At 44.6% G+C, this 24,646-nt stretch overlaps 1 protein-coding gene across 1 annotated transcript in view; it reads right to left on the reverse strand.

The window, feature by feature from the left end:
- Positions 1–24,646, reverse strand: part of auts2a (activator of transcription and developmental regulator AUTS2 a) — a 946,702-nt gene that overhangs the window by 8,166 nt on the left and 913,890 nt on the right. Inside the window, exons 16-21 of the mRNA XM_055657423.1 lie at positions 24,163–24,192; positions 21,327–21,398; positions 19,981–20,122; positions 17,083–17,160; positions 7,745–7,828; positions 1,345–1,567 (exon numbers count right to left, since the gene is read on the reverse strand). Of these exons, the coding sequence (XP_055513398.1) occupies positions 1,345–1,567; positions 7,745–7,828; positions 17,083–17,160; positions 19,981–20,122; positions 21,327–21,398; positions 24,163–24,192 (629 nt within the window). The remainder of the gene's footprint in view (positions 1–1,344; positions 1,568–7,744; positions 7,829–17,082; positions 17,161–19,980; positions 20,123–21,326; positions 21,399–24,162; positions 24,193–24,646) is intronic.

Raw genomic sequence — 24,646 nt, forward strand, 5'->3', positions numbered from 1 at the left:
AAATGCATTGCAGGTGGGTTTTGGTGAGTGTTGAGAGTGGCAAAAGATAAATTTGTAAATCTAGGACACATACAGTGAAAGCTCATCATTCAAAAATACCTGTAAATAAAAGGAGACATTGTTCCAAATGATTACAAACCAACATTGTCAGCTAGCAATGGTTGTCAAAGATGTACTCTAAATGCATAATGAACTTGAAGGTGTGTATTTCAGGATTCATGTCATTTCAAATGAATTACAGTATCCAAAAATATGGAAATAACACAAATTTAATGGGCGTCAAATGATAGTTTAGTGAATGGGAACACCTCGGATCAGTAATGGGTTCTAATTAAGTGGTTCAAGTAAGATAGTAAGCTTCAATTTCAAATTGGAAAAAAAAAACGTATCATAAACTCAGAGAATGGTTTTCTCTCCGATTAATACCTGTAGATTTGTGAGTGCTTTATACTAACTGAGATTTTACTAGTTATGAAGGCGGAAGCACCATTTTAATTCCCTTTTCACTGAGAGTTTCTGCTTTTGAAGAACCCATTAATGAATGAGCAGTAATGTACCATATTCAGAATATGGCTAAATTTGTGGAATCACTGTTACATTTGAATTTACAATTATTTCTATGCAAAATAAAAAAAAATAAAAATGGAATGACATGACATTTTAGCTTGTAATCTATGGATTTAAAAAAATAGATGCAAAGAACATCAAAATGTCATGCAAATATTATTCCTCTATTTAGCCAACTGAACTGAGTGATTGTTCCTTGACCATCGTTAATATTATTATATATTTTACACTAGCTTTAGGTAGATGACGTTTTGGGGAGGGGTCTCCACTGTTTAAAAATTAGCAAAAGTTTTGGTTCAGAAATTGTTTGATTTATTTGATATTTTATTTTATTTTTGGATATTGCTCTTTCCTTTTTGAATCCAATTTTATTTTGTAAAAATTACTGTTTATTGTTTCATAGTATGGACTCTCAATTTGAGTTTCTCAGGAGCTGGGGTAAAATGGCTTGAGTTTGGTGGTATGAATACATATAGCAAGGTACTCTAGCATTAAAATGAACTGCATGCTTGATGCCAAATGACAAATTGCTTTTCTCCGTCTGGGTTGAAACTCTGCCTAACATTTCTTGCAAGTTTAATATTCTGCTAGTTGTGATTGAGTTTGCAAGCCGAGGTACAGGTGTCCCAAACTGCCCATGAGTCAGCCAATTGGATTTGAAGGAAGTCCGCCATGACATTCGCACGACAATGAACAAGCCCACACCTTCGAGTTCAAGGCTCTTTAGAATAAAATATAGAATCGGACTGGAGAAGTTTTATGCTTCACCCTTCGTACCTTTCTTTTTCATCTTTACTAACAGTAGAGTCTCGCTTCTCTACATCTCTATCTCTGTCATGAGTTGCTACAGAGGAATTGCGCTCAGCCTCCCCTGACTTCAGCCAAGGGGGTGGGGTTGGAAACGAAGGTGGCGTTCGGTGGAGTCGATTCCAAGGCTCATGAGGGTTGCTAAAGGTCTGCATACTGGGGCCATCTTTGTGGCTGAACATTGTGTTGGATGCTGAAATGGTTGAGAAAACAAAAGAACAAAAAAATGTTTATAAGGTCTGGCAGCGGACATGACAGTACTTACCAAGCATTGCACGCTGAGCTTAAAATGTATACATACTATTGGCAGCTGGAAACAAGAAGGGAAAGATTACAGCTTTGCAAGACTCTGGCACGCTCATTGCCATTCAATTCTGTAAATGAACATTAAGTACCACATGTCAACAAGGGATTACAAAAGGCTCAATTAGTCTGAGGATGTAATGATATCAAGGAACTAAAGGGGTTTAAAAATAATTTAGAAGTTGTTTCTGCTTCCCTTATCTGTCTTGATACAGTCACATTTGGTCTTAGTTTCACACAATGAGTCATAGGGTCACGCAGAGTGGAAACAGTCCCAACTTGCCCACACCGACCAACGTCCCATTTACATTAGACCCACCTGCCTGCATTTGGACCATATTCCTCTAAACCTGTGCTATCCATGTGCCTGTCTAATTGCTTCTTAAACATTGCAATAGTACCCGCCTCAACTACCTCCTCTAGCAGCACTTTCCATACAGCCACCACCCTTTGTTTGAAAAAGTTACCCCTCAGGTTCCTATTAGATCTTTCCCCCCCTCACTTTAAACCTATGTCCTCCAGTTCTCAATTCCCCAGCTCTGGGCAAGAGACTCTGTGAGTCTACCCGATCTATTTCTCTCATGATTTTATACACCTCTATAAGATCACCCCTCATCCGCCTGTGTTCCAAGGATTAGTGGCCTAGCCTGCTCAACCTCTGGCCCTTAGCTCAAGCCTTTGATTCTTCAATCCCATAACTAAGGTATTGCACATCATTTGATTAAAAAATCCAACACTGTTGTAAGCAGAGTGGAGTCTAAACCTTCCCCAGCTGGGGTTCCCTGGTGATTGGAAACTCTGGCTATTTCCCCATTTCCTTCTCTGGATTCAACTACAATTAATTAAAACACAAATGTGGTGGAAGAACTCAGTGGGTCAGGCGGAATCTGCGGGAATGGACAGGCATGAGTGATGGGTTGGGACCCTTCTTCACTCAATCCATTCCCTTCACAGGTGCCAACCCCAGACCTGTTGACTTCTTGTCGCACTTTGTGTTTTGCTCAAGATTCCAGCTTCTGCAGTTTTGCATTTCTCTTCTGAAATAAAGGTCAACTAACACTGCTAATCGGTCACCAGGTATTCATGATCTGCCCAATATAACACTTTATCTTGAAATCATATACGTTAGGTACGTATCTTATATTAAACCAAATCAGTTAAATAACACAAAGATTAATGTCATTTGGGTTTGAAAATAGAAAGAAAAAGAACAGCATATGCTTAGCCAAGGAAAAATAAATTGGATTCATTTCAATTATCAAACAACATCAATGTCTGAATTACAGGCCGGCAAAGAGGTAGAGCTACTGCCTTACATTGCCAGAGACACGGGTTCAATTCTGACTACGAGTGCTGACTGTACATTCTCCCTGAGACCACGTGGGTTTTCTCCAGGAGCTCTGGTTTACTCCCCACACTCCAAAGACGTACAGGTTTATAGCCTAATTGGCTTGGTCTAATTGTAAATTGTCCCTGGTATGTGTAGGATAGCATTAGTATGTGGGGATGCTGGTGAACGCAGACTCAGTGGGCCAAAGGGCCTGTTTCCGTGCTGTATTGCAAAAATAGACTATAGTGGCTACAGTCTGCAATACTGATGAAGATTAGTACAGTCATAGACCTTGCAACAGCATGAACACAGCTAGTGATCAGTTGACATTGCAACATGGTGCTTAGCATATTATATGGCAGCACAGTGGCACAGCGGTAGAGTTGCTGGTTTACAGCACCAGAGGCCCGGGTTCAATCCTGACTACGACTGCAGTCTGCACAGAATTTGCACGCATCCCTGTGACCATGTGGGTTTTCTCAGGAGCTCTGGTTTCCTCCCACACTCCAATGTCCCACAGGTTTGTCGGCTAAAAGGCTTGGTGTAATTGTAAATTGTCCCTAGTGTGTGTAGGATAGTGTTAGCGTGCGGGGATCACTGGTCGGCACGGACTCTCCCATTAGTGTCAAGTTTTCAATCCAAAAGGTATAATTTTCCACAAACATTCACACTGCATAAGTGGCTGAGCTTTTATGTGCAGGACATTGCAGTGGGAGCAACCAGGTGATAACAGTGCAAAAGCAAAGTACGCACTGCCACCAAACCAAAACAAAGTCTATAGTTGTTTCTTTGCTGAGGTAGGCTTGCGGTTAGTTCGGGATAAAGAATGAAATATAGGCCAACAGCACCATCCAGTGCTACACTACGCTGCTGCAATAATGCCCCAGCACCACTGAACAACCAATGGAGAACAGAAGGTAATCAACTGGATTAGTTAGTCAAAGAGATCCCATTCACTCTTGCCAACAAAAAATACTCCATGAGAGATAAAACAGCCATGTATTGCTTGATTTGGCAGAGGTTGTGGAGAGAAGGCAGGAGAATGAGGAGAGATGTTTCAGCCATGATTGGATGGTGGAGTAGACTTGATGGGCCGAATGGCCTACTTCTACTCCTATCACTTATGATCTTATCATTTCCCATCTCACTGTGTTCTCCAACACCTTTTCACTGCTTTCCTTCAACAACTTTCTCTGTCGCAATTTCTCACGATCTTCTCCCACTTTTCCTGGGCGTGTTATTTATATTTATTACTCATTCTTTGTGTTTTCCTCTATTTAATATTCTCACTTCATCTCTCTTGCTGTTTCTCTATCCTTTCCAGCCAACCTTCTGAGCTTGATTTCCATTTCCTTGTCCTGCCCCTCCCTGCCATTACAATATTCACACCACCACTAAAATGGACCATGATCTCTGCATTTGGGAAAAGGGTTAAGGGCCTGACCCACTTTCACGACCTAATTCACGACCTTTTTTACTCGTGGACATTTTTCATCAGGCTAGAAAATATGCCCCGACCTACTTGATGCCACGAGTACCTACCACTAACATCATAACCTGCCACGACCTACCTACAACCTCCTAAGACCTCGTGACAACTATGCTGCGAGTATGAATCAAGGGGAAACTCGGCAGAGGTCATGAATTAGGTTGTGAAAGTGGAACAGGCCCTTGAGATCCGAGTGTACACCAGAAATCTACGATTCAATGAACAGCCTGGAGCCCAGACGTCATTGTGACAAAATCCAGTCGCTATGAGATGCAATTATCAACTTCAAGTTGCCAGCAAATATCAACATAACCATTCATTTATAACCCCATGTTTAACTTGAGTTATTTTAATATTCGCCACCCACTGCAGATTGGACTGCATGCATGGATTTTCTTTTGCAAATCATAGTTCTTGAGTGTTGGAGTCTCTGGAACGTGCAGAGTTTTAAACCAGCACATCCGTGTATGAGATTTCACTGAGACGAACATTAAATGAACTTTGCAGGACAGAACTGCAGATGCTGGTTTACATTGAAGATATACACAAAATGCTGGAGTAACTCAGTGAGTCAGGCAGCATCTCTGGAGCGAAGGAATGGGTGACGTTTCGGGTCATGGCTCTTCTGCAGGCTGAGAAGGGGAGATACAGAGATAAAGAATGTACGGTGTGTCGTCAGTCCTTCAAAACATCTTCTTTATTATGATTGAGAACCACGAATAATCAAATTGAACCTTTCAAAACACTAATGGGCATATGGATAAAGACACCTAGTTTTTTGGCCTAGCTTTGCTAGTGGCATTGTCAAAAATAATATGCAAGGGCATCATCAAAGTTTCATAGCTGAACTAAATGCCAAGCAGAAAACCAAGAATCATTGAAATCAAATCAAGGTCTAGAACTTGTAAATCGAAGAAATAAGGTCCACTAGGAGAACTGGGCATATACACGATACACGGTGGTGCAGCGGTCGAGCTGCTGCCTAACTGCGCCAGAGACCCGGGTTCGATCCTGACGGATGCTGTCTGTACGGAGTTTGTATATTCTCCGCGTGACTGCGTGGGTTTTCTCCGAGATTTTCGCTTTCCTCCCACACTCGAAAGACATACAGGTTTCTAGGTTAATTGACTCGGTATAAAAGTAAAATGTCGTACCTAGCGTGTAGGGCAGTGTTAACGTGCAGGGTTCACTGGTCAGTATGGATTTGGTGGGCCGAAGGGTCTGTTTCCACGTTGTTTCTCTAAACTAAACCAAACACTGCTGCAAGTGCAATGGGGCACTGCCACACCAAGCCCACTGCCAGGGGTAAAGAGTACAGGATAACAATTTGCTCAGAAACCCGGGGGCCATGTGTCTTACCTACTTCACCAGACTGATTCCTGGGATGTCAGGACTTTCATATGAAGAAAGGCTGGATAGACTCGGCTGGTACTCGCTAGAATTTAGAAAATTGAGGGGGATCTTATAGAAACTTCCAAAATTCTTAAGGGGTTGGACAGGCTAGATGCAGGAAGATTGTTCCCGATGTTGGGGAAGTCCAGAACAAGGGGTCACAGTTTAAGGATAAGGGGGGAATCTTACAGGACCGAGATGAGAAAAACATTTTTCACACTGAGAGTGGTAAATCTCTAGAATTCTCTGCCACAGAAGGTAGTTGAGGCCAGTTCATTGGCTATATTTAAGAGGGAGTTAGATGTGGCCCTTGTGGCTAAAGGGATCAGGGGGTTTGGAGAGAAGGCAGGTACAGGATACTGAGTTGGATGATTAGCCATGATCATATTGAATGGCAGTGCAGGCTCGAAGGGCTGAATGGCCTACTCCTGCACCTATTTTCTATGTTTCTATGTCTTGTTCTTGGAGGTCAAAAAATCCATTGCTTTCAACTCAACTTGTTTTTAAGAGATCCTCCAGTGGTTTATTTGGAAAATATACAACCTACTGTGGAAATGAACCACGGGCCATAATGTCCAACAAATGCTGGAATTCAATGCCTTGGCTCACAATCAGTTAATGGCAACTTGGTCAAAATGGACATGGCATGCACACTTAATAACCCAGTGAGTATCATAAAGCCTTGAAGAGTATAACTCTACACACACATATGTGTGTGTGTGTCATCGAGTAGGAGTGATGTAAAATTATGATATGGATGAAGTAAAAACAGTTTGAATACTTGTAGGTGTGGTACTACGATAGATCCATTTATCCCAGCAGGCATATTGATATGATATGATAGAATTTTACATATCCCAGAAGGGATATTGGTCTGCCAACAGCCATAAAACACTAGATACATGAAACATGAAATTAAAAGTGGGAAAGGGCGAGTGGAAAGGTGCGTGTGGGATGTGCAAAGATTGTGCGGGGGGGGGGGGGGGGGGGGGGGGGGGGGGGGGGAGTCTACCCCAGGACAGAAGGGGGAGGAGTTGTACAGTTTGATAGCCACAGGGAAGAAGGATCTCCTGTCCTGCATCTTGGTGGAACCAGTCTGCTGCTGAAGGTGCTTCTCAGGTTGACCAGGAGGGGGTGAGCTGTGTTATCCAAGATGCTCCGCAGTTTGAGGAGCATCCTCCCCTCGTTCTGTGAAACACACTGAAAGGAACTGATGATTGAGACAGATACAATACCCAGAAATGATGAAGCCGGCGACAGATTAGGCAGAGTCATGACGCCTCTACTCTTAACATATGCATTCATTACATGATACAGAGGGGGTATTTATGTAGATGTGAAAAAGAGTTGCTTATTGAGTGAGTTGAGAGCAGTAAGCATTCCCCAAATAACACAGAGGATTGTCAGAAAGAGGTGAAATGTATGCAGATGTAACCCATACCGAATAAACAAGTGCGGCTTATGTGCAGGATGGTCACAGTGCACAGGGATGTTTTAGACAAATTGAAATTATACACATTGATACAGCACGCAGGATGAAAGGTGATGTACACAAATAATGCTGAATAATGCAACACAGTTACGTTATAATACACAGGTGAGATGCACTCAAATGCATTCCACACCACTACAATGAGCGTACAAGAAAACAAATGTAATGACCTGGCCACAAAGCGAATATTTATCTGTTTTTGAGCTCACTGCCGTGGATTTAGCCATTGCACACTTAAATAGCCCTGGCTTTGTCATAGTTCACAGTACTGGGTCAGTACTGCCCAAATATCAGCCAAAGTATCACTTCTCAAAGTCAAACGTGAGAGAGTCATACAAAGAACCGAAAGGACAGAAATACTCACTGATTGAAGGGTTCCCCAGTCCACCAAAGGCGCTGTTACTTAAAGATCTCAGACCAGCCAAACCACTTGGTCTATTAAATGGCCCTAAAACAAAAAACCAATATGTGTCCACAAGTTACACATTTGATCAAAATCATTTAATTATTTTTTTTTATTTTTTTTTAAGTGGTTCTAAATGCAATGCAAAGCAAAGCTATCCCCAGAATTAACTAGTGTCGTAGTACAGGAAATGGTCAGAGGAAATGACAACTAGGTTAACATCAGATTTTGTTTAAGATGCACCAGAAAATAACTTTTATACTGGCCTGGTCTTAAGAAATGAAATGCCTCATGAAATTTGGGCCAATTCAGCTAACATGTCTCCTTTAAAAAAGGAAAATTTTAAGCAGGAGATAATAATATTCCCAACATCGGATAATGTCTGAGAATACGAACTGTACCCACATTTCAAAAAGGCTTTTTTCCCCCCTCACACTGAGGAAAGATTTTCTCAGTGCACGAGGTGTAAAAAAATCACCAGCCCAATCCTGATTCCCACAGCTCAGAGTATCCTTTTCCTCTTGGGTCAGTCTTAAGAATTCCCAACGATGCCATATACATTCATAGTTTCAACAAAGGCACTCAACAATGTACAGGAAGGAGTAAACATAAAGGTGCTAAAGGATTTCTGTGATTGACTTATGAATATTGTTTGCTTTCAGAAGCCGCTTTAACCATTGGTAATATTCTGTACAGTTTTTATAAAGCCCACATGTGGAAATGAAATGCCATTGATCTACTAAGAATTGAACTAGCTTGTTTCAGGGCTGCACGCAGGTACTTAGTACTGTTCTGAGGACATAGTGAAGATAGATTAGTTTAGTTTAGGGATGTAGCATGGAAACAGGCCCTTCGGCCCACCGAGTCCACGCTGTTCATCAATCACCCGTTCACACTAGTTCTATGTTTACCCACTTTCTCGTCCACTCCTTATACACCAGGGGCAACTTTACAGAGACTAAGTTATTGACAAACTCACACATCTTTGCACCCGGAGGAAACCCGCGCAGCCACAGGGAGAACCTGCAAACTCCACACGTTCAGCGCCTGAGGTCAGGATCGAACCCAGGCCTCTGGCGCTGTGAGGCAGCTGAGCCACTGCGCCATCGAAAGTCTGTGATACGGTGTAACGAGTTAAGCCCTTGGACACGATGGTCAGCATGGTCATGCAGGGCTTCTTGTGTATAGGGTGGACCAATCAAGATGCTGTCACATGGAAACTTCCAGAAAGTTTTGAAGCATGTGCAACGTCTATCCATGTTCTTCACCAAAGAAATAGTGCAGTAACCACACTAAACATACATCAATATACTGCTTTATGGAAATTACAGACTGTGTGTACCACTTTCAAGCAACATTTTGAAAGTTGGCTTGAAAGTGGTTTGCACAGTCAGAGAGTCTCACAGCGTGGAAACAATCAGGATCAGACTTTCACAGTGAACGGTAGGGCTCTGGAGAGCTAGGACCTAGGAATGCAAACATAGAGTTTCCTGAACAATGGCGCCAAAGGCAAACAGGGTGGTTAAGAAGGCATTTGACACACTAGTCTTCATTAGCCATTGCGTAGAGTTGGGGTGGAAGATTGCAACCTTCATGTGGTCCGCCCTGTTTCGACGAATGCAATCAACCCGGCGTGCGCAATCAAATAAGATCAAATAGAACAAGTTGTCCTACAACTTTAGGCCGTGCACGTTATACACAAGAAGAAGAATACTCAGGAAATGACAATAAAGAAGATTGCATAGGCTGTGCACGTTATACGCAAGAGAAGATGAAGAATATTGCATAGAGTACAGAAATTGGATATTATTTTGACATTACTTTGCAGTTGTGCAAGTTGTTGGTGAGTATTCTGTAGTTGTGGTTATTCTGCTACACAGGAGGCATCATGGGGTTGGAATGAACGCACAGGAGTTTTACCAGAACGTTGCAAGGATTCGAGAGCTTGCGTTGTGGGGAGAGGCTGGGCAGGCTAGGAATCTATTCCTTGGCGTATAGGAGGCTGAAGGGTGATCTTACAGAGGTGTATAACATCATGAGGGGCAGAAATAATATACATCCATGCACAATCTTTTATTTCCTAGGAAAGAGAAATCAAAAACTAAAGGACACAGGATTAAGATGAGAGTGTAAAGAGTTAATCGGGACCCGAGGGGCAACTATTTCACACAGAAGCAGGTACATTCATGGAATGAACTGCCAGAGAAAGTGGTGGAGGCTGCTACAATACCATTTAAAAACATTTACACAGGTACTTGGATAGGAAAGGTTTAAAGGGATATGGTCCAAATGCTGGCAGATAGAATGAGTATAAATGGGCAGCATGGAGGGCCTGATTCTGTGCTATATTAATCTATGAACAAACTCGATGACATATCGTATATAGATATATAGTGTATAATGTATATATATATATGTGTACACACACTGAACATTTTTTGTTTACTATATTGTTTACAGTGTACTATGTTTACATATTCTGTTGTGCTGCTGCAAGGAATAATTTCATTGATCTGTTTGGGACATCTGACAATGAAACTCTTGATTATCTCACTGGCAGAAAAGCATAAGGCATTGAAACTATCGTCAGTCTGAAGAAGGGTCTCGACCTGTAACGTCACCCATTCCTTCTCTCCAGAGATGCTGCCTGTCCAACATTTTGTGTCTACCTTCAAGCTTTGAACCGAAGGAGCCCAACACGCAAACATTTACTGCCACAGTCACCTTGACGTTTGTTGCAAAACAGAGTCTTTCCCCTTGCAAGGCGGTGCAGAAAACGACAGATTTCAACGAAGAGACTTTATCAACATGCGTACCCTCCTCCCTGATGAATATCAGCTTGCTGACAATCCGTCTCCCTGCTCATCTCCCTCCACCTCGTTCTCCTCCACCCACGCTCCCTCTGCACCCTTTCCCTGTCAGACTCTGCTCCATAGGCTCCAGGACGTTCATTTAACACACCATGTTTGATAGCAGTTGGCACGTACATTACTCTTGGCCACCAGAATCTTCTTCACACTGCCCCCTCCCCCCACCACCCTGCAGACCCCTGCACCTTGAAGCAACAGAAGCAACATCAGATGCGACAGTTTCCTGTGGGATTTTAGTCAGGAGAAATCAACTAGTAAGTAAGCTTTACATTAGGGAAGGGATCTTCCAACTAGCATGGATGAGAACATGTGGGAGAGGATTCTTGCAGATGTAGATAGACGCAAAAAAGCTGGAGTAACTCAGCAGGACAGGCAGCATTCCTTCTGGAGAGAAGGAAGGGGTGATGTTTCGGGTCAAGATCCTTCTACAGACTGAGAGTCAGGGCAAAGGGAAACGAGAGATATAGAAGGTGATGGAGAGAGTTATAGAACAAATGAATGAAAGATCTGTCAAATTCTCTGCCACAGAAAGTAGTTGAGGCCACAGTTCATTGGCTATATTTAAGAGGGAGTTAGATGTGGCCCTTGTGGCTAAAAGGATCATGGGGTATGGAGAGAAGGCAGGTACAGGATACCGAGTTGGATGATCAGCCATGGTCATATTGAATGGCGATGCAGGCTCGAAGGGCCGAATGGCCTACTCCTGCACCTATTTTCTATGTTTCTATATGCTGATGTATACAGTATGTGATTGATTGAATGAGGTTAAGGGATGGTGTCAGATGGACCACTTGGAGAAGATAGGAGGGAACGCAAGTTTCACATTTAAGATATTGGTCTTTCAGGAACATGAGGAAGGAGAACCATTCTTTTTGGTATACTTCAATTATTATAAGATACAGAGTTGTACAATGCAGAAACAGACCCTACAGCCACTACATCCATGCCAAGCTTTTGCCCATCTACACTAAATGCACTGAATATATGGAGTCAATGCACCTAGCACTTCCATATGCTGGGGTCCAGGAAAGAGTGTTCACGTCGCGGCCCTGTTTTCACCAATCTTTCCACCACTACCCACAAGAAGCACAAGACCGACACCATTGTGTGCAGATGCCGAGAAGTGTGTTCAGCTCTGGCTGAACAACTTCTAATCCCGTGTGTGGATTCGATAAGAAGAAGTCTTCCATATGCTGTTAGCAACCACCGACTAATTTCACACACCAACAAAAACATAATTACTGAAATAATTATATTTTCAACAAGTGATACGATCCAGAAATCTTACTCATTATTACCCTCAAACTTTACATGCGGCACGGATTAAGAATCAGTCGACCCAAGTCGACGGGTGGAATAAACTGGGTATTTTATTAATCCACACGCCAACATCTCTGAATGATGACACAGGAATACATGAAAAGAAAGAAAACTTGGCCTCTCTTAACAGTTCCATCAAAGTTGCACCGTAAATATCCTGCCTACAATGCCGGCCGTTGCATTTAGTGATACGAGTTTGGTGTGCATCTTGGTCAGCATGGACCAAATTTCCCTGTTTCCGTGCTGTGTGACTCTAAGGGCCGAACAGCCTTTAAAAACACAAAATGCTGGAGTAACTGAAGGGGTCAGGCAGCATCTCTGGACAAAAGGAATACGTGACGTTCTGGGTCGAGACTCTTCATTTCGGCCCGAAACGTCACCTATTCCTTTTGTCCAGAGGTGCAGCCTGACCCGCTGAGTTACCCCAGCATTTTGTAATATCACTGAAAGTAGGCATGCAGGTACAGCAGGCAGTGAAGAAAGCCAATGGCATGTTGGCCTTCATTGCAAGAGGATTTGAGTTTAGGAGCAAGGAGGTCCTACTGCAGTTATACAGGGCCCTGGTGAGACCACACCAGGAGTATTGTGTGCAATTTTGGTCTCCAAATTTGAGGAAGGGCATTATTGCTATTGAGGGAGTGCAGCTTAGTTTCACCAGGTTAATTCCTGGGATGGCGGGACTAACGTATGATGAAAGAATGGGTCGACTGGGCTTGTATTCGCTGGAATTTAGGATGAGAGGGGATTTTATAGAAACATATTAAATTCTTAGAGGATTGGACAGGGTAGATGCAGGAAAATTGTTCCCGATGTTGGGGGAATCCAGAAGCAGGGGTCACAGTTTAAGAATAAGGGGTAGGCTATTTAGGACTGAGATGAGGAAAAAATGGTTTCACCCAGAGAGTGTGAATCTGTGGAATTCTCTGCCACAGAAGGCAGTGGAAGCCAATTCACTGGATGTGTTCAGTGAGAGTTAGATTTAGCTAAGGGAATCAAGGGATATGAAGGGAAAAAGCCGGAACGGGGTACTGATTTTGGATGATCAGCCATGCTGTCTCGAAGGGCCTATCTTCGCTGTCAACCAGCATCTGCAGATCCTTCCTGGAAGTCCAGAACAAGGGGTCACAGTTTAAGGATAAGGGGAAAATCTTTTAGGACCAAGATGAGAAAAACATTTTTCACACAGAGAGTGGTGAATCTCTGGAATTCTCTGCCACAGAAGGTAGTTGAGGCCAGTTCATTGGCTATATTTAAGAGGGTTAGGTGTGGCCCTTGTAGGTATCAGGGGGTATGGAGAGAAGGCAGGTACAGGATACTAAGTTGGATGATCAGCCATGATCATATTGAATGGCGGTGCAGGCTCGAAGGGCCGAATGGCCTACTCCTGCACCTATTTTCTATGTTTCTATGTTATGGCACATATAAAACAGAGAGCTGGCTCCATTCTGGAAAGCCATTCTGGGAGCTGGGAGAGAGAGTTATGGTGAAAGCACAGGATATCTCCTCACTGTCTCGACTCATGGCAAATTATGGGATTAGTCAATGCCAACTTTATGCCTCAAAGTGTCTTTGCCAATAACCGAGTTACAGGATTTAGAAGCTTTATTATATTTATATTTTTGTGACAAATCGCTTGAAAAGTATTTTTGGAAAAGTCCCGCCAGATCACAGCAGGCTTGTAAGGCGGATTAGACCTGATGGGCCGAATGGCCTAATTCTGCTGCAATAACTTATGCACAGCAAGGTGACAGTGAAGCAGACATTGAGACTGTGAGCTCAGCAGTGCCACCAACAGGCCTTTCAGCAGTACTGCCACAGTCATTCAAAGGAGAATAACTCTCACATTCTATTTAAATAAAGAATGTTTTTGAATTCTCCCATAGATTGGGGTGCTGCCAGTGAAACTAGCATTTGAGGCTCAACCCTAAATACCAGCAAGAAGTCTATGGGAGGTCAGTTTCCTCAATCTTGCACAGTTACTCCTTTATCATGTACTCTGTGGATGGTTCGATTGTAATCATGTATTGACCTTCCACTGGCTGGTTAGAGTGCGACAAAAAGCTTTTCCCTGTACCTCGGTACACGTGACAAATAAACTAAACTGAACTGCCACAGGCTGCTTGGGAAAGGTGCTCTCTCTGTTTGAGTTTAGTTTATTGTCAGGCATGCGGATGTCAGGGGTTATGGGGACAAGGCAGGAGAATGGGGTTAGGAGGGAGAGATAGATCAGTCATCGTGGAGTACAGCTGATGGGCCGAATGGCCTAATTCTGCTCCTATTCCTTGTGACCTCATGTGCCGAGGTACAGCGAAAAGTGACACTGGCTCGACAACAATGACGAGGGAGCAGCGATGAAAGCCCAAGTCGGGATGGCCCTGTGACTCGGGAGTGATGAGTTATGCTCCTTTGCTCTTGTCCCGAGACCACAGTTTGAGAGGTGACGGGGAGTTGTTGCAGAAGCGTATCGGCGTTAAAAGCTGTTTCGGATGGACGGAATCGGTGCTGATCAACAGCAGCTGCGGTCCTTCTGTTGGTGGTACGGCCTTTCTATGCACCGCGGTGTCCAGCGTGTTCCAGGGTTTAGACTCAGCAAAGAGAAGTGAAAGGCAGTGTAGTCCTGGTCAGGATGGTGACAAGTCAGGCTCGGAGGGCTTGCTTCAGAGAAAATGGTGACGTTCCCATCAAGCTCTCTTCGTTTTGAATGGCAGCCGTCAAGGGCTGGGGAGGTGGTATCAGAGAAGTGGAGATTATCCCATCATGGTCCCGTTCGGTTTAGTTTAGAGATACAGCGTGGAAACAGGCTCTTCAACGCACCGAGACCGCGCCGATCACTTGCACTCTAGTTCGTTCCCTGCACACAATGGACAATTTAACAAAGCAAACCTGCCCGTCTTTGGGATTGGGGAGGAAGCCGGAGCACCCGGAGAAAAGCCAAGCGGGTCACGGGGAGAACGTGCAAACTCAGTACAGACAGCACCCGTTGTGGAGATCGAACCCGGGTCTCTGGAGCTGTGAGGTAGCAGCTGTACCACTGCGCTACCCGTTACGCCGTGGACTGGGCTTGGGATGTCAGGTGGTGAGTCACCTTCAACAGAATACCAGTCACTGACCTTCCTACTTGGAAATTATCTGGTCAGTCCAGATGAGTTTCTATAGGCATTTGGTGATGTCTATACCATTGAATATACTGGTTGGACTTTAGATAGTAAATTTAGTGGAGAGACGGAGACAGAACACAATTCTGATACTGCCCATGGTCCATTGTACGTCAGAGCTACTGTTCTGAACTGCTGGTTCTCTTCAGAAGCTATCTGACGTAACGTGATCATAGTGTTCCACCATATGATGGATGGCGCCATGGCGCAGCAGGTAGGGCTGCTGCCTTACAGCGCCAGAAACCTGGGATCAAAATCATGACTTCGGGTGCTGTCATGTGTGCAGTTAGAAACATAGAAAATAGGCGCAGGAGTAGGCCATTCAGCCCTTCGAGCCAGCACCGCCATTCAATATGATCATGGCCGATCATCCAAAATCAGTACCCGTTGTGGAGATACCCATATCCCTTGATTCCATTGGCTCTAAGAGCTAAATCTAACTCTCTCTTGAAAACATCCAGTGAATTGGCCTCCACTGCCTTCTGTGGCAGAGAATTCCACAGATTCACAACTCTCCGGGTGAAAAAGTTTTTCTTCACGTCAGTCCGAAATGGCCTACCTCTTATTCTTAGGGGGTGCCCTGTTTGCCCTGATTGAACCACGGAGCAGACTCGATGGGCCAAATGGCCTAACTCGGCCTTAAAAATAATCATTGATGACCACCACAGCCTTCTGGGGTAAATAATTCCACAGATTCACCCCCCCCCCCCTCCCCCTCCCGACTAAATAAATTCCTCCTCATCTCCTTCTTAAAGGAAAGTCCTTTAATTCTGAGGCTTTGACCTCTCTAGTTCTAGACTCTCCCACTGTTGGAAGCCTTTCACTATTCGGTACGTTTCAATGAGGTCCCCCCTCATTCTTCTAAACTCCAGCGAGTGCAGGCCCAGTGCCGACAAACGCTCATCATATGCTGTTCCTTGTTATATCGTTGGCCAGAGCAGGTGAAGCTGCTGGGTTTGTGAAACACGGGCTCAACAGCGCCATCACCTGACACTCTACGCCACTGCGGGCCACAATCAGAGACCGACACAAACAAACAGTGCTGGATGGAGTAACTCAGCGGGATCAGGCAGCATCTCTGGAGAAGATGGATAAAGTGACGTTTCGGGTCGGGACCTTTCAGTCTGAAGGAGGGTCCTGACCTGAAATGTCACCTTATCCTTGTTCTCCAGAAATGCTGCCTGATCTGCTGAGTCACTCCAGCACTTCATTTTTTTTAAACCAGCATCTGCGGTTCCTTGATTCCACTATGAGAGATGACCGAATTCTCGATCCCACCTTGCCACCACACCAAATCACATTGATGGAAAATCTGGCAAGGTTCACCCCATGACTCTATGACCAAATGTATATGAATGTTGACCAATCATGGGGACATCTGTGGTGCACAAAAAACAGGTATTTTTATATGTCAATTAGCACCTATCACAATGCAAGACAATATATATAACTTAATGGGTTGTTGTCCACTGATGAGCAATTGATATAAAGGTGCATTGGATTGAGATCTGAGATCTACGTGAACTGCAGCTTCAAATAGCGCATTATTATTTTACATAGACACAAAATGCTGGAGTAACTCAGCAGAACAGGCAGCATCTCAGGAGAGAAGGAATGGGTGATGTTTCGGGTGGAGACCCTTCTCAGTCTGAACAAGGGTCTCGACACGAAACATCACCCATTCCTTCTCTCCAGAGATGCTGAGTTTTTGTGTCCACCATTTTTGTGTCTATCTTCGGTTTAAACCAGCATCTGCAATGCCTTCCTGCACATCATTATTTTACATCTTATACGGTTCACAGAACCGGCCTCCAAATCTGTTGGCCCTTTTGTCCCCCGCGTGTACAGTTTGCTTGAGCAGCAAGCACTTTGTCTGCTAACGTGCTGGGAATCGCTTCTGTCAGTGAACAGGTTACCCGAGAGTTGCCCACGGACTGGCCCGGGCCGTCATTACCTAGATGAGCAGCCGGGCTCAGGAAGCTGTTGTGGTGAGGTGAAGGTCCGAAGGGGTTTCCGGTCGGATGCGTGGCGCCTGCAAACAAACAGCATGGTTAGCTTTCCATCGAGCACCCGCGACAAGACCTTTCACACCGCGGCACTCTGCACTACACTTCTACCGCTGCACCATCGAGAGCATCCTTACCAACTGCATCACAGTATGGTATGGCAACTGCTCTGTCTCCGACCGGAAGGAATTGCAGAGGGTGGTGAAAATTGCCCAACGCATCACCGGTTCCTCGCTCCCCTCCATTGAGTCTGTCCAAAGCAAGCGCGGTCTGCGGAGGGCGCTCAGCATCGCCAAGGACTGCTCTCACCCCAACCATGAACTGTTTACCCTCCTACCATCCGGGAGGCGCTACAGCTTCTTTCCGGCGGCTGTCACTCTACTCAACAACGTACCTTGGTGACTGCCAATCACCACCCACCCCCCCCCCCCCCGGACACTTACTTATTATTATTTATTCAAATCGTTTGCTATGTCGCTTTTCAAGGGAGATGCTAAATGCATTTTGTTGTCTCTGTACTGTACACTGACAATGACAATTAAAATTGAATCTGAATCTGAATCTGAACTCTGCACTTTGATTCATGTATCTTGTGTTTTATGACTGTTGGCAGATCAATTTCCCTCCTGGGATGAATAAAATTCTATCATATCGTATCGTAAAATGAAGCCCATCTTAAATCGTCGCCTCCTGAAAATGTTATGGATGTTCAGTGCATTGCATAATAATTGGCTCCAAACTCATAGTGGGTTCCACATTTCCTGGACCAATGTTGCTCTATGCATATCTTCCATTCATTTGTCCCAATTACCGCCCATATCTCTCGATCACCTCTCCCCTGACTCAGTCTGAAAAAGGGTCTCGACCAGAAACGGCACCTGTTCCTTTTCTCCACAGATGCCACCAGACCCTCTGAGGAACTCCAGCCTTTTGTGTCCGAAATAGAACATGGGGCAGTACAGCACAAGAACAGGCTCTTCGACCCACAATGCCAAAACACAGAGAGTGGTGAATCTCTGGAACTCCCTGCCACAGAAGGTAGTTGAGGCCAGTTCATTGGCTATATTTAAGAGGGAGTTAGATGTGGCCCTTGTGGCTAAAGGGATCAGGGGGTATGGAGAGAGGGCAGGTACAGGATACTGAGTTGGATGATCAGCCATGATCATATTGAATGGCGGTGCAGGCTCGAAGGGCCGAATGGCCAACTCCTGCACCTATTTTCTATGTTTCTATGCTACGGACAACTCTTCATAAGTTCTAGGAGCAGAATTCGGCCCATGAAGTCTACTCCGCCACTCAATCATGGCTGATCTATCTTTCCCTCTCAACCCCATTCTCCTGCCTTCTCCCCTTAACCCCTTACTAATCATGAATCTGTCAACTGCACCTTAAAAAATATCCACTGACTTGGCCTCCACAGCCCTCAGTGGCACATATAGGCATTCACTAATACCCTTCCAATAATTTCATAAATGTCATTGTTGTATCTACCACCACCAACATCCCCTGTAGCTTGTTCCAGGCACCCACCACCTTCCAAGTAAAAATCTTGCTCCGCACATCTCTTTTCAACTTTGCCTCTCTCACCTTAAAGTTATGTCCTCTGTATTTAACATTTCCATCTTGGGAAAAGGGTTCTGACTGTCTACCCTATCTATGTTTGCATAATTCTAATGTACTTCTATCTGGTCACCCTTCAGCCATGATCACAGTGAACGGCCATGCTGGCTTGAATGGCCTACTCCTGCAACCATTGTCTATTGTCTAACATCTGGTGTTCTGCTGAAAACAATCCATGTCTGTCCAATCTCTCCTTTTGGCAAATTTCCTCTAATGCAGACAGCATCCTGTGTCCTATCTAAAGTCCCCACATCCTCCCTGTAATGGGACGACCAGAACTGCACGCAATACTCCAAATACAACCACGCTTTTTAAAATGTTACTTAAAAAAATATTTGGCTGTGATGCTGTTTAATATGCTCTGTAAACATAAGTTTTTCTTTATAGATGTAGGTATTGTTAAAAATAAATTTAAAAAAAAAACACTAAGTGCTGGAGTAACTCAGTGGGTCGGGCAGCATCTCTGGGGAACGTGGGCAGGTGACGTTTCGGGTCGGGACCCTTCTTCAGTCTGATTGTAGTAGGATGGAGAAAGCTGGCAGAGAGATGGGGGCGGGGGGTTGACAGATGGTTAGACAAAGGCTTGAGATGAAAAACAAAAGGGTGTAAGGTAAGGAGAGAAGAGAAATTAATTGTGAAGCCAGAGGAAAGGAGATAAGTGGAGGAGGAACGAGAGGCCGAATAATGAGGGAAATGGGCGCACATCTGGTTGGGATACAGGGAAGATGGGGGGGTAAATAGTTGTAAATGTGACAAGATATTTCAAATTATATGTGGTATGTGTGTGGGTTTTTTTTTATTGCAAGAACTGTTCTCTGCACAGAAACAGAAGAGAAATGCAAGAAGATGCAATCTGTAATGTAGGCCCATGGTGCCATCTAGTGGTATAAGCAAAGGTTACAGGACTTACATATTACATACACCTCACACTCTGCTTGGAGAGCTTACAATCTAACGGTGTGAACATTGAATTCTCCAATTTTAGGGAACTAATCTACAATATATACTTTTTTCTCCCCCCCCCCCACTCTTCCCTGTCCACGTTCTTCGGAGGCCGTGCCCGACCCGTTAATCCAGAAACTTGCCGACTGTTTCAGATAACAGGGCTGTTGGTATCACGGGGAAATGGCCTCTGTGTCCTGACTGCCTAGACAGAGGAGGCCCCTGGCAGTTCCTTATGCCCCCAGAGAAGACAATCACACGGTTAATGAACGGTGACTCCTTACCTGCAGTGGAGAAGAGGGTGGCAGGGCGAGCCAGCTCGTGGGGATGGTGGATCGCTCCAAACATGTTGGGACCTGGTGGTCTGCTCAGGAACTCTGGCTTCAGCCCAAAGTCCAGTTTGTGTGGATCCGACTGAAGCTGTTGCTGCAGGAGACAAAGACAAAAACCACCACCGGTTAACTTTTCTCCTTCTCGCTAGAATTTAGAAGATTGAGGGGGGAATCTTATAGAAACTTACACAATTCTTAAGGGGTTGGACAGGCTAGATGCAGGAAGATTGTTCCCGATGTTGGGGAAGTCCAGGACAAGGGGTCACAGTTTAAGGATAGAGTGGAAATCCTTTAGGACCGAGATGAGAAAAACATTTTTCACACAGAGAGTGGTGAATCTCTGGAACTCTCTGCCACAGAAAGTAGTTGAGGCCAGTTCATTGGCTATATTTAAGAGGGAGTTAGATGTGGCCCTTGTGGCTAAGAGGATCAGGGGGTATGGAGAGAAGGCAGCTACGGGATACTGAGTTGGATGATCAGCCATGATCATATTGCAGGCTCGAAGGGCCGAATGGCCTACTCCTGCACCTATTTTCTATGTTTCTCGTTCAATCTTCCTTTTCAAAGCCTTCTCCCCCCACCCCTCCCACCTCTGCACTGCCCCTACCAGTGGGAAGAGTCTCAGGCTGCAATGCCAAAACATTTTGAAAGAATGCTAGTAAACAGCACCATTAACTCTGCGAAAGGAACTGCAGATGCTGGTTTATACCGAAGATAGACACAAAGTGCTGGAGTAACTCAGCGGGTCAGGCAGCATTTCCTGGAGAAAAAGGATGGGTGACGTTTCAGGTTGGGACAGAGATGGGTCCTGACCCGAAACATCACCCATACTTTTTCTCCAGAGAATGCTGCTGACCCATTGAGTTACTCCAGCACTTTGTTTAGTTTAGAGATACAGAGCGAAAACAGGCCCTTTGGCCCACCGCCTCCGCGCCGACCAGCGATTCCCGCACACTAACGCTATCCTGCACACACTAGGGACAATTTACATCTGTACCAAGCCAATTAACCTCCAAACCTGTACGTCTTTGGAGTGTGGGAGTAAACTGAAGGTCCTGGAGAATACTCAGGCAGGTCACGGGGAGAACGTACAAACTCCATACAGACTGCACCCGTAAACAGGATCGAACCCGGGTCTCTGGAGCTGTAAGGCAGTAGCTCTACCTTTGCGCCACCGTGCCGCCCTTTGTGTCTACCCATTCATTCAGCACTGAGTCGGCACAAGTGTAGAGCACAAGGTGTTTAATGAAGAACTCATGTGAGAATTCACAAGCATGAAATCCTGAGCGAACACTGACCTTAACCTTCTGCTGGTGATGATATATCTGCCACGCTATATGTACGTGCATGGCACACCACTTTCCAGGCTTCTGCGGAAGAAAACAAATAAAAAACTCAATTTTTCAATTTTTCCCACCACACCCCAGACATGTTCTTCAGCAGTGTAAATATGGGCTCAGCCGTTGGATCGAGAGGTCCACACCCCTTTGGAGCCTTCTCAGCGGATCTCAATGACTAATGACCACAAGAAATTGCAGAGAATCGTGGACGCAGCCCAGACCATCACACAGACCAACCTCCCTTGCATTGACTCCCTCTACACCTCATGCTGCCTCGGCAAGACCACCAACATAATCAAGGATGAGTCGCACCCAGGCCACTCTCCCTTCTCCCCTCTCCCACCAAGCAAGAAGTATAGAAGTGTGAAAACGCACAACTCCAGATTCAGGGACAGTTTCTTCCTCAGGCAGCATTCTCTGGAGAAAAGGGATGGGTGATGTTTCGGGTCGGGACCCATCTTCAGTCCCAACCTGAAACCTCACCCGTCCTTTTTCTCCAGGAAATGCTGCCTGACCCGCTGAGTAATCAGGCAACTGAGCCATCCTACCAATAACCTGAGCTACTATCTTTTAGGACCGAGATGAGGAAAATATTTTTTTAGGACCGAGATGAGGAAAACATTTTTCACACAGAGAGTGGTGAATCTCTGGAATTCTCTGCCACAGAAGGTAGTTGAGGCCAGTTCATTGGCTATATTTAAGAGGGAGTTAGATGTGGCCCTTGTGGTTAAAGGGATCGGGGGGTATGGAGAGAAGGCAGGTACAGGATACTGAGTTGGATGATCAGCCATGATCATATTGAATGGCTCGAAGGGCCGAATGGCCTACTCCAGCACCTATTTTCTATGTTTCTATCTACCATATTGGAGACCCTCAGGCTATCTACAGTTGGGCTTTACTGGACTTTTCCTTGCACTGAATGTCATTCACATTATTCCCTTTCATCACGTATCTGTACACCGTTGAAGGCTCGAATGTAATTATATATTGTCTTTCCGCTGACTGGTCAGCACGCAACAGAACCCATTCACTGTACCTCGGTACACGTGACAATATACTAAACTGAACTAAATAACCATTTGAAAAGTTCCTAATGCAGGTTGCTGCTGTTACTGACTGTAATCTGGCCACTGTACATTTCTGCATGTAAACCCATTAACTGCAGATTACAGACTATTGCAACAACAGCCCATGAACCGTCTAAAATGGAGAATGAACAACTCATCCGTCTCCAGCAAAAACCAAACCACTCATTTAATTTTTAAGAAGGAACTGCAGATGCTGGAAAATCAAAGGTAGACAAAAATGATGGAGAAACTCAGCGGGTGAGGCAGCATCTATGGAGCGAAGGAAATAGGCAACGTTTCGTCCCGAAACGTTGCCTATTTCCTTCGCTCCATAGAAGCTGCCTCACCCGCTGAGTTTCTCCAGCATTTCTGTCTACACTCATTCAATTTCCTTGCTTCCAACCAGTATTCCCATTGCTACGATGGCAATCCTACTCTAATTTTGCTCATGTAATGATTATGATCTGGGTCTCAATTCCCTTAACTACACCTCCACCGTCCGTCCAAAAGTATTTAACAGCATCCATTTATAGAAACATAGAAAATAGGTGTAGATGTAGGCCGATCAGCCCTTCAAGCCAGCATCGCCATTCAACATGATCATGGTTGATCATCCAAAATCAGTACCCTGTTCCTGCTTTCTGTTAGCCCTAAGAGCTATATCTAACATGTTTTGAAAACACTTCATGGATCTTAAAGCTTCTTTAAACCTTGCAAATGACAATTAAATCCATTACTACTTACATAGCTCACATATATTCAACTTACTTCTGTTGTTACTATGGTATCTACTGAATACCATGTTTGCATAACCGTTGCACTATAAGTATGAATTTCATTGTTCTGCTTTGGAACACACAAGTTCATAAGTGATAGGAGCAGAATTAGGCCATTCAGCCCATCAAGTCTACTTTGCCATTCAATCATGGCTGATCTATCTTTCCCTCTCAACTCTATTCTCATGCCATCTCTCCATGTTCCTTGCCACACGTACTAATCCCGAATCTATCAATCTCCACCTTAAAATGATCCATTAACGGCCTCCACAGCCTTATGTGACAATGAATTCCATCGATTCACCACCCTTTGATTAAAGAAATTCCTCCTCATCTCCTTTCTTAAGGTACGCTCCTTTATTCTGAGGCTATGGCCTCTGGTCCCAGACTCTCTCGGTAGTGGAATCGTCCTCTCCACATCCACTCTATCCAGGCCTTTCACTATTCAGTAAGTTTCAACAAGGTCCCCCCTCATCCTTCTAAACTCCAGCGAGTGCAGGCCCAGTGCCGCCAAACCATACGACAATAAAACACTCTCGACTCCACTGATCTGTGTAAAACCGCGAGAGATGCTCGCCCTCCCAACCTCTCCGTACCACATGTACCAATCAATTATAGAGTCATGGACTGTGATACAGTGAGGAAACAGGCCCTTCGGCCCAACTGGCCCACACCGGCCACACCTTCCTTCAGGGTGAGAAGTAACCTGGCGTGCAATCTCTGGTCGACATCAGACTGAGAGTGTCTGGTTGAATTTTTGTAGACTGCCCTGAAATGACCTGAAAACGGTCCATTGCCACACTGCCATCCACTTCAATCACCGCCCACCGAAATAAACACCGAATAAAATTGTGATCTTATTTCCACCAATAATTCCTCAGCCATTCACTTCACTTTCATTCCCAGAGAAGACAAACAGACGGACTATAATTCCAGAGGAAAGATTCTTACCCTCAGCATTGGCCTGAATGGATCTGTCAACTGAAAATAAAGAGTGACAACTCAGTTACATGCCTGTCAGTCAAAGCAGAACAATAATTGCGATTTTTATTACCTCGTTAGTCAGTAATTTAAAATGTTATCATTTTGCTTTTAGATGAAACATTATTAGAGAATATAATCATGGAGTTTTCATACAGAGTTATCAATTTGAGATGCGAAGAAATCTGCAGGCAGATCACCATTTTGATTGGATTCCCTCTGAATGACAAACACAATTCTAAAACGTGACCCCCTTTCTCTCTCTTGTTTTTAACAGAGATACAGTATGAAAACAGACCCTCTGGCCCACCGTCCACAAGGACCTATGCTCATCAATTCACACTAATCCCACTTTCTCATCCACTCCCTACACACAAGGGGCAATTTACTGAGGCAATCCCGCACGTATTTGGGAAACCGAGGCCCCTTCTCTCCCAGATTCTGATTGAACAGA

Source organism: Leucoraja erinacea, chromosome 28, assembly GCF_028641065.1.
Source record: "Leucoraja erinacea ecotype New England chromosome 28, Leri_hhj_1, whole genome shotgun sequence".
Lineage (NCBI taxonomy): Eukaryota > Metazoa > Chordata > Chondrichthyes > Rajiformes > Rajidae > Leucoraja > Leucoraja erinaceus.